The following is a 14034-nucleotide window of genomic DNA, read 5'->3' on the forward strand; positions in this document are numbered from 1 at the left end:
GAGCAATCACTGTACAATTTCTCCATCCTGGCCGTCACAGTTTTTCAACATGGCATCTTGTAGTCTGGTTCTAGATATGCCATCGTGGGGACTGAAGCCGAAATTCTCTTTGAAAAAAAGGTGCCATCTAGAATCTAAAAGGGTTCTTCGGCTGTCCCCTTTCCACAGAGGGTTCTACATGGAACCCAAAAGGGTTCTACCTGGAACCAAAAAGGATGCTCCTATGGGGACAGTCGAAGAACCCTTTGGAACCCTTTTTTCTAAGAGTGTACCACCGACAATGGCTGCATATCAACTGCAATAATTTTTTTAATTAGCACTGCGATTTTCTCACTCTGTCACTTATCGCACTTCCGTCGTGTGAAGAGCCTGTCTGATGTCTGTTTTTGGGGGCCTGCGCTGCTGCCAGCAACAGTTTGGATCTCACGGTGGCTCCCTTTCAGATGGTTAAGCACTGCACTTGTACTGCCACTGGAGCTCAATTATACCTCGCAAAGTTTGCATTTCCCCACCTTCTCATTTCATTGAATTGCCATACAGGCTTCCCTGTCTCAATCTCTGCCATTTTTACAACCGGTAACAATGATGATGTGCGGAGCACTTTATATCTGTGGCAAATAGTTTGAAAGATGCATGTCTCCTCCTACCAACATCACAGCATTGTTGTGTTAGGGATTTGTTGAATTAAAAATGTTCCCTTTATGATGATGATCCGGACCTGTTAGTGGTAGTTTTGTGATAACTGCACTGTGATTTAGATTTTGTTGGGGGGAAAAAACTTTTTTGGTTAGGGATTTTTTTTTTATATTAACGATCCCAACGTCATAGATTAGCTGAAAAGTGGAGCGCGACAACAAAGAGCCAGAGGGATAGTTACAGGGGGATGGATTGTTTTTACTTACAGTTTTACAGTTTTAATAAGCTTTTTCCACCAAACTATCTCTGACATGCTGACCACACTGCAAGCGTCGCGTGAGGGAGCGTTGCAAAATTCATTTACACAAACATGTTATTCAGTCACTGCACCCACGCTGCTAGCGCGCGTCTGCATAGCCAGGCGCTAAAATAGAACTTGGTTCTATTTGTGAGGCTTGACGCGAATAAGTCCAGCCTCTCCCATCTCATTGGTTTTTAGGAGCATATACCCCCGTGGGTGATTGAAAATGTAACTGAGGTCCACACCCCAGTCCAGTTGGTTGTGGTAATGCACCTTAAAGTTGGTTGCCAACTGGCATATAAAGTCCAAAGAAGAAGACTGAAGGAGGAGAGATTACTAGAAACTAACTCGGTTTACCCTTTTATCTGTGGATTCATTGTCAGAGTAGAGGACCTTGTGCATTTCAGGTAAAGTAACAACCCAATGTTTATATCCCAGGACAAATGATTTAGCAACAGCAAGCTAGCTAGATAAATTGCCTTAAATGTTTAATGCTTTTCGACCTGTCCCCAAATGAGTATAGTTGGTTCAGAGTTCGTTTTGATATTTCAACCTGCACATCCTGATCGTGTCTGGTGTGGGTGGACAAAATCAACGCACACTGATGCACGCGCGCGAGCGGTCTGGTAGGCAGGTGAGACGATGGAGGGAGAGAAGTAGAAAACTCTCAATAACAGTCATATCCACACAGAGTTAGGATGAAATCTGAGTTCGATATAAACGTTTCAGTTTAGAAGCTTTCAGAGTGTTAGTGTAGCTGCCACGTTGGAGTTGCGTAAAACTGCTACATTCAAACTCTGCAAGCTGCCCCCCCCCCCCCCCCCCCCCCCCCTCTTCCGTAGTAGCTCAGAGAAGAGAAGCATCTGAGAAGTGAACAAGACAAATATGTTTATTTAACATCACGCCAGACAGCCGTAGCTATCGGTGTCGATCTGAGTAGCGCCTTCCTATATCACACAGACACACGCGCGCCGCGCGCGCACACACAGAGTTTCGGGAAAGAGACCAGACAGGCTCTTCAATGGGACTCTGTAATGAAGGGAGACGGAAGGGTAGGCCATTCAGATGATGGCGATGACGGACGAGGCTTTGAAGCAAAGGGAGGATGAAACATGAACAGTATAAAACGCTCGGCTGGAAACGCTCCTGATCGTGCCAATCAACTGAAGCCACAAACTCAGCTCACAACCATCAGCCTTAAAATGACAGTTCGTATTGAACAGGGCCCAGACAGAAAGGCTTACCACACTTTATACTGGGCACAAATGTGACGCTAACCAATGACCCTCAACCGTTAACTCTGAAATAGCTCAGGGTATTGCACATTTCCATCCTTTTCAACATCCAGACATGCCATAGCGTCATCCTATGATTAGTGGTTTCAACGCCATGCTATGGAGAGGAGAGTGTGGTTGTGAGTGTGAAACATATGAGGTGTAATCAAATCAAATTCAAATCGATTTATAAAGCCCTTCTTACATCAGCTGATGTCTCAAAGTGCTGTACAGAAACCCAGCCTAAAACCCCAAACAGCAAGCAATGCAGGTGTAGAAGCACGGCGACTAGGAAACACTCCCTAGAATCCAACCAGTCAGGTAAAGAGGAGTGGGACTAGGGCCGGAATTCTATCTGATCAGTGGTAGAGCCGCCTTAAAGCGTGCTTGACATTTAAAGGTAATTTTGGAATGAGCCGACATAATCTGCATTTGCCGTGAATGCGGTCTCCGCGAGAGCGGAAACGGTGGCTTTAAAAATGAGCACAGCTGAAAAAGCACTATCACTATTGAATCCCGGCCTAGTACTCTCACTGAGTTATTATCCTGGTACAAACTTCTGTTCTGTTCTCATCCCGACCCTAGCAGAGGCTGGGCTAAAGCCATGGAAACGTCAAAGCACAAACACCTAGTCAGGCCAACAACAGCAGCAACAGGAAAAGAGCAGAGGAAGAGACAGCCCAACACAAAAACCCTGACAGTTCAATCACACACACACACACACGCATGCACGCACGCACGCACGCACACACTGCGGATGGGTTCAGAGCAGCTTAGCCACACAGTTAAGCTGCAGTTAATTGCTTTTATTGTGGAATAGTGTCAGCAGCATCCCTATAACCCCACAGTCAGCCAGAACTGATAATCCTGGACACACACACACACACACCGTTTTGATGTTAAATGGAAATAGATATTCTGTCCATACTATGGAAAAAATGTGTTATAGGATTCTTAGGTCTTAGTTGGTTTTCCAATAAGAAGACTGGGCTGATTGCGCTAAAGGACATATTTCCCTGTGTTGTTCACAGTTACAGCTTCCGTCTACTCAGCCTTTAGAAAAACAAGAAGAAGCAAGGGTGGGCCTCTGCCGAATGAGAGAACACGATGGATGGTGAGGAAAAAATAAGAGGTGATGTGATGAGAGGAGAAAGACAAATTACGGCTGAGTGAGTTTTACAGAGGAGAGAACAGACAACCTGCCACAGCGAGGAGAGAGAGGAGGGGGAGAAAGATATTGGAAAGGAAGGGAGAGGAGAGTATGAAGAGAGAAGAAAGGAAAGGGGGAAGAGGAGAGAGAGAGAGAGAACAGAAGAGAAGAGAAAAGGATGACAGGAAAGGGGAAGTGAATGTAACACCAGGGGAAGGGTAGGTAGGGAAGAGGAGAAGAGAAAAGGGGAGAGGTGAAGGGGGGAAGAGAAAAGAGTAGAGGAGAAGAGAGGAGAGAAGTAGAGGAGAGAGGAGAGGAGAGACTGGCTAGACTCTAGAGCAGGGGTCTTCAGCCTTTTCTGGCATGAGTGCTACTTAAAAAATATGAAACATGTCGCAAGCTACTCATTTTTTTCTAGCTTTCAAATAGGCATATTCTTCTCTTCCCCGGGTCCTTAGTGTACAAGAGAAAGTAGTGCATTATGTTTTCTGTCAATATACCTGGTAAAATAATGGTTAATAAACAACTCTAAATGGGGGCCCTATAAAATCAGTGATTTTTCCCCCCCAATTTATGTTTTGTCAGTTTCATTTTTTCTGAGTTTAGATTTTTGCAGCTTTCCACTCTCAAAATTACAATTGCTCATAGAGAAAAAACGAAATAGAATGTTCTGGGTCCATGTCAATGCTTAATTCACATCAGAAGATCTTGTTACTTAGATCTGGAAGAAAACTAACCAATTTAGATTTTTGAGTGTAATTCCCCTTTAATTGCGCATCTGGCCCTTTAATTGCGCATCTAGCAAGTGAGTAATGTGTCAGTCTAGCAATGGTTCTGTACTGCTGTTGCTCATTTCATTGCAAAGTTTGCAAATAACAAATACAAATGATATACTTACTCATGATATACTTCTGACAAGTAAGGCCACTTTGCAGTTAACATTTAATTGAGAAGTTTTTGTGGAAAGTATTTCTGTCAACCCACAAGACGGTTATCACATCAACTTACTACACACGGAGTGACAGACAAACGCGCGTACCACACAGACAGACAGGGGCAATATTGTTGTTAATTAAATGGCAGATATTTTGTGTTATGTTTGGCTTTTTAAGCCAATAGAACCTAACCAGGGGAGGGATAATGTCAATGTTACGTTGATTAGATAGTAGCTGGGAGATTTCGGTGTTTGATACATGCGAGATTTGTTTGCGGTGGAAAACACGAAAAATGTAATGTAGGCCTACTTTCAGAATTGTTTGGCGAGTTACTCATATGTGGGCTGCGAGCTACTGATAGCTCGCGATCGACCTGTTGGAGACCCGTGCTTTAGACCAGGTAGAGCCCTACGTTCATGGAGAGACCAGAGCTCTGTGCCCTAGCCGATACAGTCACCGTCAACTGGCGTCGGGGTGGGAGACAGCGATGATACAATTGTCATAACCTCTCGCATGCGGAAATGAGGTCAATCTAATAACAACACACATTCTCCTCCCGATGAAATATCTGCGCATAGCAAATTTCTCAGAAATGTTGCACGCACGCACGCACACACACACACACACACACACACACACACACACACACACACACACACACACACACACACACACACACACACACACACACACACACACACACACACACACACACACACACACACACACACACACACACACACACACACACACACACACACACACACACAGCAGAAGCTGATACAATTAATGTATTAGAGACAGTTGTATGGCAGCCCACTGTCTGTGATATGACTAGAAAACAGATCGGCTCTATGGCTACCGAACACAGAGTTCTAATAGGATAATATTATATTGCCGTCTTTATCAACACGTGATGAGGAGGAATAACTAACAGCCTCTCGGGAAGGCTAAACACACAATCATTTGTTATTGTATAGCCCATGAACTGGGCAGAAGAGCGAGAGAGAGAGAGAGAGTGAGAGACCATGTTGATTACATAGAGAACATCAGCAACAGAGAAACGGTGCTGTCTTTGTCTGACATTCAGTTAGCCGCGGGGATAGTGAAGGGTTAATAGATAGCCTGTCTGACACACACACACACACACACACACACACACACACACACACACACACACACACACACACACACACACACACACACACACACACACACACACACACACACACACACACACACACACACACTAAAGGGGGGACCCTGCAACGTCTTCATCACCTTTGTCGAGCGCGGCTCCAGATCATGCTGCAGCAACCAGACAAACCCCCACGTTTTCTAAACTCTGCACACACCACACACACGCACGCGTGCACACATGTATTTTTTCCCGACAACCAGAGATATTCATAAATTCGTAGGCAGAATCCCGAACAACGATTGGCTATACTAATTGCTGTGAGTTTTGTGTTATTTCTTTGTTTGACTCCCACGCGTCGTGCTGTAGGCTATGCCACGGCCTGTTTAACAAGCTCTCTCATCAAGACCAGAAAATAATAGGTTGACTGTAGCTCTAGCCTAATGGCCTAAGCACCTTCAGAGATGTCCAACCAGTGGTGGTTGGGCCGTTTAAGATTAGGGGGGGAGCATGGGGGGGGGGGAGCATGACCTTGTTTCTATTACAGTATTTTGGATGACTGTCATTCATATTCAATTCACCCAGCTAGCTCAATGTTACATCGATAGATTTAGGCTACTGCATTATGTATTTGTCCTATACCCATCATGAGGTTGCTACAATCTAGCCTACAAATGAAAGTTTATAACGTAGGTGCACAGGTCGAGAGACAAATTGGAATAATTGGAATAATCAAGGTGGCAGACAGACCGCCATGCACACTCTTCCCTGCATCTAGCTGATGTGGGGTGAAATTAGTCCAAACAGTTGTAAAACGGAACTAAACCGAGAGTTTCCATTCAACAAATTCAGGTAGGCCCATTTTGTTCCATTCGCTTCCATTTAAGAAACGTTTTGAGACAGAATTGGCGGAATAAATTCGCCCCCTGATCACCTGCACACATACAGTAGGTTCACTTTCATAGCGGCCACATACAGCATCATCACTTTGCTCGTTGTATAATTCTCTCACATTTTTGCTTCGCTTTTGGACAACAGTGCAAAACACAACACCAGGCGGAAGAAATCTACACAAGCTAAATCTTCATACCATAACCGCTAACCGCAAACCGCTATACAGCCTACATCGATGCCACCAAAATAATGTCACAGTCAACAAACTAGAACTAATACATTAGTAAACCCACAATCCATTCCAGCATTGAATGACTCATCTCATTTCCATATGTACAATCTTGCAGTACAGTGTACAGCAAGAAGTTTAGAAGTTACACCAGCGGTCACCGGTGGCAAAAAAATAATTAAACGAAAGCTTACCCTGGCTTGAAGGAGTTGAAGTGTTGGATAGCCTTAGCCAGCGAGCTAACATAAATAGTATTCCTCTCTGTTTGAGTCCGATTATTGAGTAGGCTAAATAAGCCGCATTAGCTAAGTAAGAGAAAGGCGAAAAATTAAAAAAAATACACAAACGGAATATAGCTAGCGCTCTCTCTCTCTGCTGCTTCTTAATTTTTTGAAGAAATGAATTTGTTCATAACTGTTACAAACTATTGTCTTTCTCTCTCCTTGAGTCAACTAGTCACCACATTTGATGCACTGCAGTGCTAGCTAGCTGTATCTTATGCTCTCAGTACTAGATTCATTCTCGGATCCTTTGATTGGATAGACATGTCAGTTCATACTGCAAGAGCGCCGATATATTGGAGGACGTCCTATGGAAGTCGCCATAAGTACCATTTAATAACGGGGCCGCAGGTAGCCTAGTGGTTAGAGTGTTGGGCCAGCACCCGGGAGGTTGCTAGATCGAATCCCCGAGTTGATGAGGTAAAAATATTTTGTCCTGAACAAGGCAGTTAACCCACTGCTCCTAGGCTGTCATTGTAAATAAGAATATGTTTCCTAACTGACTTGCCTAGTTAAATATAACAACGATACTTCTTTATTGTGTGTCCCTTTTGGGAAATGTGTTATGCAGCTCAACAAACAACAATAATAGGTGCAGAAATACATAAATCACAAGCAATAAATACAGCAGACAACATGTGGATAAAGTTTATAAATCAGTTCATACACTTCTGGGAAGCGGGAGGGTTGAGCAGTTCTTTATTCAATTGATTTATACTGGTGGGAATAAATGATTTCTGGGCTCTGGCGGTTTTGTAAAGATGGAATCTATACCATCTACTGCATCTTGCCTATGCCGTTCGGCCATCGCTCATCCATATATTTATATGTACATATTCTTAATCATTCCTTTACACGTGTGTGAATAAGGTCGTTTGTTGTTCAATTGTTAGATTACTTGTTAGATATTACTGCACGGTCGGGAATTAGAAGCACAGGCATTTCACTACACTCGCATTAACATCTGTTAACCATGTGTATGTGATCAATGGAATTTTATTTTATTTGGACTGTATCGGCGGCATGATGGTAGGAGCTGGTACTCCTGGTTGAGTGGGTGTGTCAGGTCAGCGCTTCCATGTTCTTGACATTAACTCCACTGATTTTGCTTGACAGCTTTGCTGTTTTGTGTAGCTGGTTTTTATTTGCGGTGGATAGCTGATTGTACCAGGCTTGGAAACAGAAAGTGAGAGCACTCTGAACAAAGGACTTGTAGAGTATGGTTGTTATTCTTTTATTGACCTGATAAATATTTTATCTCTTCAGGAAATACAGTCTTTGTTGTCCCTTTTTGTATATGTGTTTTGTGTTTGCAGTCCAGGAGAGTTTTGAGTCAATTATAGTTCCAAGATATTTGTATTTCTCAACTGATTCTATTTGTTCTGAGTCAATGTGAATTGGCCCGGTATCGTAAATGTATTGTAAATTACTTGGGGATTTTTTTCACAATAAGAATGAGTCTATTTTCCTTGCACCATTGGGTGATGTGTGTTATTTACAGTGCATTCAGAAAGTATTCAGACCCCTTGACTTTTTCCATATTTTGTTTCGTTACAGCCTTATTCTAAAATTGATTCAATGTTTTTTTCCCTCAACAATCTACACACAATACCCCGTAATGACAAAGCAAATACAGGATTCTATACATTTTTGAAAATGTATAAAAAAATGTAAAACTGAAATATTACATTTACATAAGTATTCAGACCCTTTACTCAGTACTTTATTGAAGCATTTTTGGCAGCGATTACAGCCTTGAGTCTTCTTGAGTGTGACGCTACAAGCTTGGCACATTTAGGGAGTTTTTCCCATTCTTCTCTGCAGATGCTCTCAAGCTCTGCCAGGTTGGATGGGGAGCGTCGCTGCTCAGCTATTTTCAGGTCTCTCCAGAGATGTTCGATCGGGTTCAAGTCCGGGCTCTGGCTGGGCCACTCAAGGACATTCAGAGACTTGCCCCGAAGCCACTCCTACATTGTCTTGGCTGTGTGCTTAGGGTCATTGTCCTGTTCGAAGGTGAACCTTCGCCCCCCAGTCTGAAGTCCTGTGCACTCTGGAGCAGGTTTTCATCAAGGATCTCTCTATACTTTGTTCCGTTCAAATTTCCCTCGATCCTGACTAGTCTCCCAGTCCCTGCTGCTGAAAAACATCCCCACAGTATGATGCTGCCACCATCATGCTTCACTGTAGGGATGATGCCAGGTTTCCTCCAGATGTGACGCTTGGCATTCAAATGAAATCATTATTTTTTTTTTGTCATGCCCCGAATACAACCTTACAGTATAATACTTACTTACAAGCCCTTAACCAATAATGCAGTTAAGAAAATACCTACAAAAATAAAAATAAATAACAATAACAATTATTTAAAGAGCAGCAGTAAATAACAATAGCGGGGCTATATACAGGGGGTACCGGTACAGCGTCAATGTGCGGGGGCACCGGTGTCGAGGTAATTGAGGTAATATGTACATGTAGGTAGAGTTATTAAAGTGACTATGCATAGATAATAACAGAGTAACAGCAGTGTAAAATGGGGGGGGGGGGGGGCAATGCAAATAGTCTGGGTAGCCATTTGACTAGATGTTCAGGAGTCTTATGGCTTGGGGGTAGAAGCTGTTTAGAGCTTCTTGGACCTAGACTTGGCGCTCTGGTACCGCTTGCCGTGCGGTAGCAGAGAGAACAGTCTATGACTAGAGTGGCTGGAGTTTTTGACAATTTTTAGGGCCTTCCTCTGACACCGCCTAGTATAGAGATCCTGGGTGGCAGGAAGCTTGGCCCCGGTGATGTACTGGGCCGTACGCATTACCCTCTGTAGTGCCTTGTGGTCGGAGGCCGAGCAGTTGACATACCAGGCAGTGATGCAACCCATCAGGGTGCTCTCGATGGTGCAGCTGTAAAACTTTTTGAGGATCTGAGGACCCATGCCAAATCTCCTGAGGGGGAATAGGTTTTGTCGTGCTATCTTCACGACTGTTTTGGTTTGCTTGGACCATGTTAGTTTGTTGGTGATGTGAACGCCAAGGAACTTGAAGCTCTCAACCTGCTCCACTACAGCCCCGTCGATGAGAATGGGGGTGTGCTCGGTCCTACTTTTCCTGTAGTTCACCATCATCTCCTTTGTCTTGATCACGTTGAGGGAGAGGTTGTTGTCCTTGCACCACATGGTCAGGTCTCTGACCTCCTCCCTATAGGCTGTCTCGTAGTTGTCGGTGATCAGGCCTACCACTGTTGTGTCATCGGCAAACTTAATGATGGTGTTGAAGTTGTGCCTGGCCGGGCAGTCATGAGTGAACAGGGAGTACAGGAGGGGACTGAGCACGCACCCCTGAGGGGCCCCCGTGTTGAGGATCAGCATGGCTGATGTGTTGTTACCTACCCTTACCACCTGGGGGCTTCCCGTCAGGTAGTCCAGGATCCAGTTGCAGAGGGAGGTGTTTAGTCCCAGGGTCCTTAGCTTAGTGAAGAGATTTGAGGGCACTATGGTGTTGAACGCTGAGCTGTAGTCAATGAATAGCATTCTGACGTAGGTATTCCTTTTGTCCAGGTGTGAAAGTGCAGTGTGGAGTGCAATAAAGATTGCATCATCTGTGGATCTGTTGATGCGGTATGCAAATTGGAGTGAGTCTAGGGTTTCTGGGATAATGGTGTTGATGTGAGCCATGACCATCCTTTCAAAGCACTTCATGGCTACAGACGTGAGTGCTAGGGGTCGGTAGTCATTTATGCAGGTTACCTTAGTGTTCTTGGGCACACTATGGTGGTCTACTAAAAACATGTTGGTATTACAGACTCGGACAGGGAGAGGTTGAAAATGTCAGTGAAGACACTTGCCAGTTGGTCAGCACATGCTCGGAGTACACGTCCTGGTAATCCATCTGGCCCTGCGGCCTTGTGAATGTTGACCTGTTTATAGGTCTTACTCATATCGGCTGCAGAGAGCGTGATCACACAGTCGTCCGGAACAGCTGATGTTCTCATGCACAATTCAGTGTTACTTGCCTCAAAGTTATTTAGCTCGTCTGGTAGGCTCGTGTCACTGGGCAGCTCTTAGCTGTGCTTCCCTTTGTAGTCTGTAATAGTTTGCGAGCCCTGCCACATCCGACGAGCGTCGGAGCCAGTGTAGTAACGATTCGATCTTAGTCCTGTATTGACACTTAGCCTGTTTGATGTTTCTTTGGAGGGCATAGCGGGATTTCTTATTAGCTTCCGGGTTAGAGTCCCGCTCCTTGAAAGCGGCAGCTCTACCCTTTAGCTCAGTACGAATCCATGGCTTCTGGTTGGGGTATGTACGTACAGTCACTGTGGGGATGACGTCCTCGATGCACTTATTGATAAAGCCAGTGACTGATGTGGTGTACTCCTCAATGCCATCGGAAGAATCCCTTAACATATTCCAGTTTGTGCTAGCAAAACAGTCCTGTAGTTTAGTATCTGCTTCATCTGACCACTTTTTTATAGACCGAGTCACTGGTGCTTCCTGCTTTAATTTTAGCTTGTGAGTAGGAATCAGGAGGATAGAATTATGGTCAGATTTGCCAAATGGAAGGCGAGGGAGAGCTTTGTATGCGTCTCGGTGTGGAGTAAAGATGGTCCAGAGTTATTTTTCCTCTGGTTGCACATTTAACATGCTGATAGAAATTAGGTAAAGCAGATTTAAGTTTCCCTGCATTAAAGTCCCCGGCCACTAGGAGCGCCGCCTCTGGATGAGCGTTTTACTGTTTGCTTATGGCAGAATACAGCTCATTGAGTGCGGACTTAGTGCCAGCATCAGTCTGTGGTGGTATGTAGACAGCTACGAAAAATACAGATGAAAACTCTAGGTAGATAGTGTTCCACAGCGAATCAGAGAGACCAGAGAATCTTGTTTCTAATGGTCTGAGAGTCCTTTAGGTGCCTTTTGGCAAACTTCAAGCAGGCTGTAATGTGCCTTTTACTGAGGAGTGGCTTCCGTCTGGCCACTCTACCATAAAGGCCTGATTGGTGGAGTGCTGCATAGATAGTTGTCCTTCGGGAAGGTTCTCCCATCTCCACGGAGGAACACTGCAGCTCTGTCAGAGTGACCATCAGGTTCTTGGACAACTCCCTTACCAAGGCCATTCTCCTCCGATTGCTCAGTTTGGCGGCCAGCTCTAGGAAGAGTCTTGGTGCTTCCAAACTTCTTCTGTTTACGAATGATGGAGTCCACTGTGTTCTTGGGGACTTTCAATGCTGCAGACATTTTTTGGTACCCTTCTCCAGATCTGTGCCTAGACACAATCCTGTCTCGGAGCTCTATGGACAATTCCTTCGACCTTATGGCTTGGTTTTTGCTCTGACATGCACTGTCAACTGTGGGACCTTATATAGACAGGTGTGTGCCTATCCAAATCATGTCCAATCAATTGAATTTACCACAGGTGGACTCTCCGTTAGCAGGAGAAGGTGTCCCAGGACAACGCAATCCAAATATTTGATTATCACCGAGGTCAAGGAGATGGGACGATAGTCATTCAGGGATTTGGGATTATTCACTTTGGGAAGGGGCACAATAGTTGCAGTTTTCCAGATTTCGGGGATTCTGCAGCTGTCCAGTAACACTTGAAAAAGTCTTCTGTATATGTCACGGCCATTTACACGCCCTAATAATCTGCCAGCTTAGATCACCACAGCATGTTGCTTCCAAGGATAGAGTTTAAAGAAGACCCGAAGGGTCTAAGATAATTATGGGACTGTCATTTGTTAGGGGTAAGTCATATACAGGAGGCCGGCCCATTGTTTCAAATCTATCAAAAAAGTTGTTAAGTTGTTTATCTCGGCTGTTGTCAGTAAGCGGCACTGCTGCCAAGGTTTTCTTCTCCATAAATCTGTGTAAGTCTATGTAAGGGGGTGAGAACCATGAGCCTACTAGGTTTGTATTGAAGTCAATGTACCCAGAGGAGGATGGAAAATACCTGTCCTCCGGCTACACCATGGTGCTACTGCAGAGAGTGCTGTTGAGGCTACCGACGACCTTCATTGCAAAACAGTGTGTTTTAATCAGATATTTGGTGACATGTTTTGTCTAAAAAGGATACAGTTTATCATGTTTTTTTTGGGGGGGGGAAATTCACTGAGTAGCATGTTCCTCTCCTTCTTCCTCTGAGGAGCCTCCACTCTATCCAACGTAATTGAAAGTGCTCAAACAAATCAATTAGAATAGCCTATTAGGATTAAAATTAAGATTTGTATCATGATTCTAACTGTAATGGGCTAGAAATCTAGTAGCTACGCTATTTAGCAACACAGACAAAGCAAAGTTGTGATAGTCATTCATGCTGGATAGGAGCCAAGGGGAACCTCAAACAAATCCATCAAATGGGTTAGCACAGAGATAACACACACACACACACACACACACACACACACACACACACACACACACACACACTGGCCAGAAAGTTAAACCCAGCATCATTACCTTGTGTTTCCGCCGCGAACCCGGTCCAAATCACACAGAGACAGAGTAGCGCTGACAGGGCACCGATTCGGTAATGGCCCGGTGGCATGGCTTCACACAGCCAGACAGAGCCGGTCTGCCCAGATAGACCTGCTAATGGAATGCGCGCGGAGAATAGGTTGGTGTTCGACAGTCGGTCTGCACAGCGATCTTCTAGATGTGAGGTGCCGCTTGTTTTTCTACCCCTCTGTCAGCGCACAGTGTGGTGGTGGTGATTTCTCTGCGGTCCGCATGTCTTGCCTCCCTTCGCCTGAACCTCGCAATGTGCCACGTCTCTTCTGCCTCTTCTGCTCTTTCTGTCCTGATCTCTCTCTCTCTCCCCTCCCGCTATGCTGTGCCAAACTGCATGCCTCTCGATCTCTCACACCGCGCGCACACACACGTGCACATACGTTTTACACACACACACACGCACGCACACACAGAGCCTGTAAGGACAGATCAATACATTAAAAGATACAGTATGTCCTGGCTTCAAACACCAAACAGAAGTAGTGCTGGAGCTGCTATAAAATTGAGAGAAAGCTTAAAATATTCTGGGTAAATGTTCATTTACTGTCTTTTCATACTTGAAAGGGATTTAGTCTACCGCAGACAACGTACCTGCCTTTGTCAATAATTAGGAATTAAAACTGCTGATTGTCGTTACACATTGTGTGTGAGTGTGAGTGTGTGTGTGTGTGTGTGTGCCAACAGAGCTCTCTACCCCTTGGTATTCACC

At 44.7% G+C, this 14034-nt stretch overlaps 1 protein-coding gene across 1 annotated transcript in view; it reads right to left on the minus strand.

Annotated features, from left to right (window-relative positions):
- LOC139552092 (seizure 6-like protein) overlaps positions 1-13681 on the minus strand; it is a 51142-nt gene extending 37461 nt beyond the window's left edge. The window contains exon 1 of the mRNA XM_071363499.1: positions 13275-13681. Within this exon, the coding sequence (XP_071219600.1) occupies positions 13275-13362 (88 nt within the window). The 5' untranslated portion in view covers positions 13363-13681. The remainder of the gene's footprint in view (positions 1-13274) is intronic.
- Between the last annotated feature and the right edge of the window lie 353 nt (positions 13682-14034).

This window comes from Salvelinus alpinus, chromosome 24 (genome assembly GCF_045679555.1).
Source record: "Salvelinus alpinus chromosome 24, SLU_Salpinus.1, whole genome shotgun sequence".
NCBI classification, from domain to species: Eukaryota; Metazoa; Chordata; class Actinopteri; order Salmoniformes; family Salmonidae; genus Salvelinus; species Salvelinus alpinus.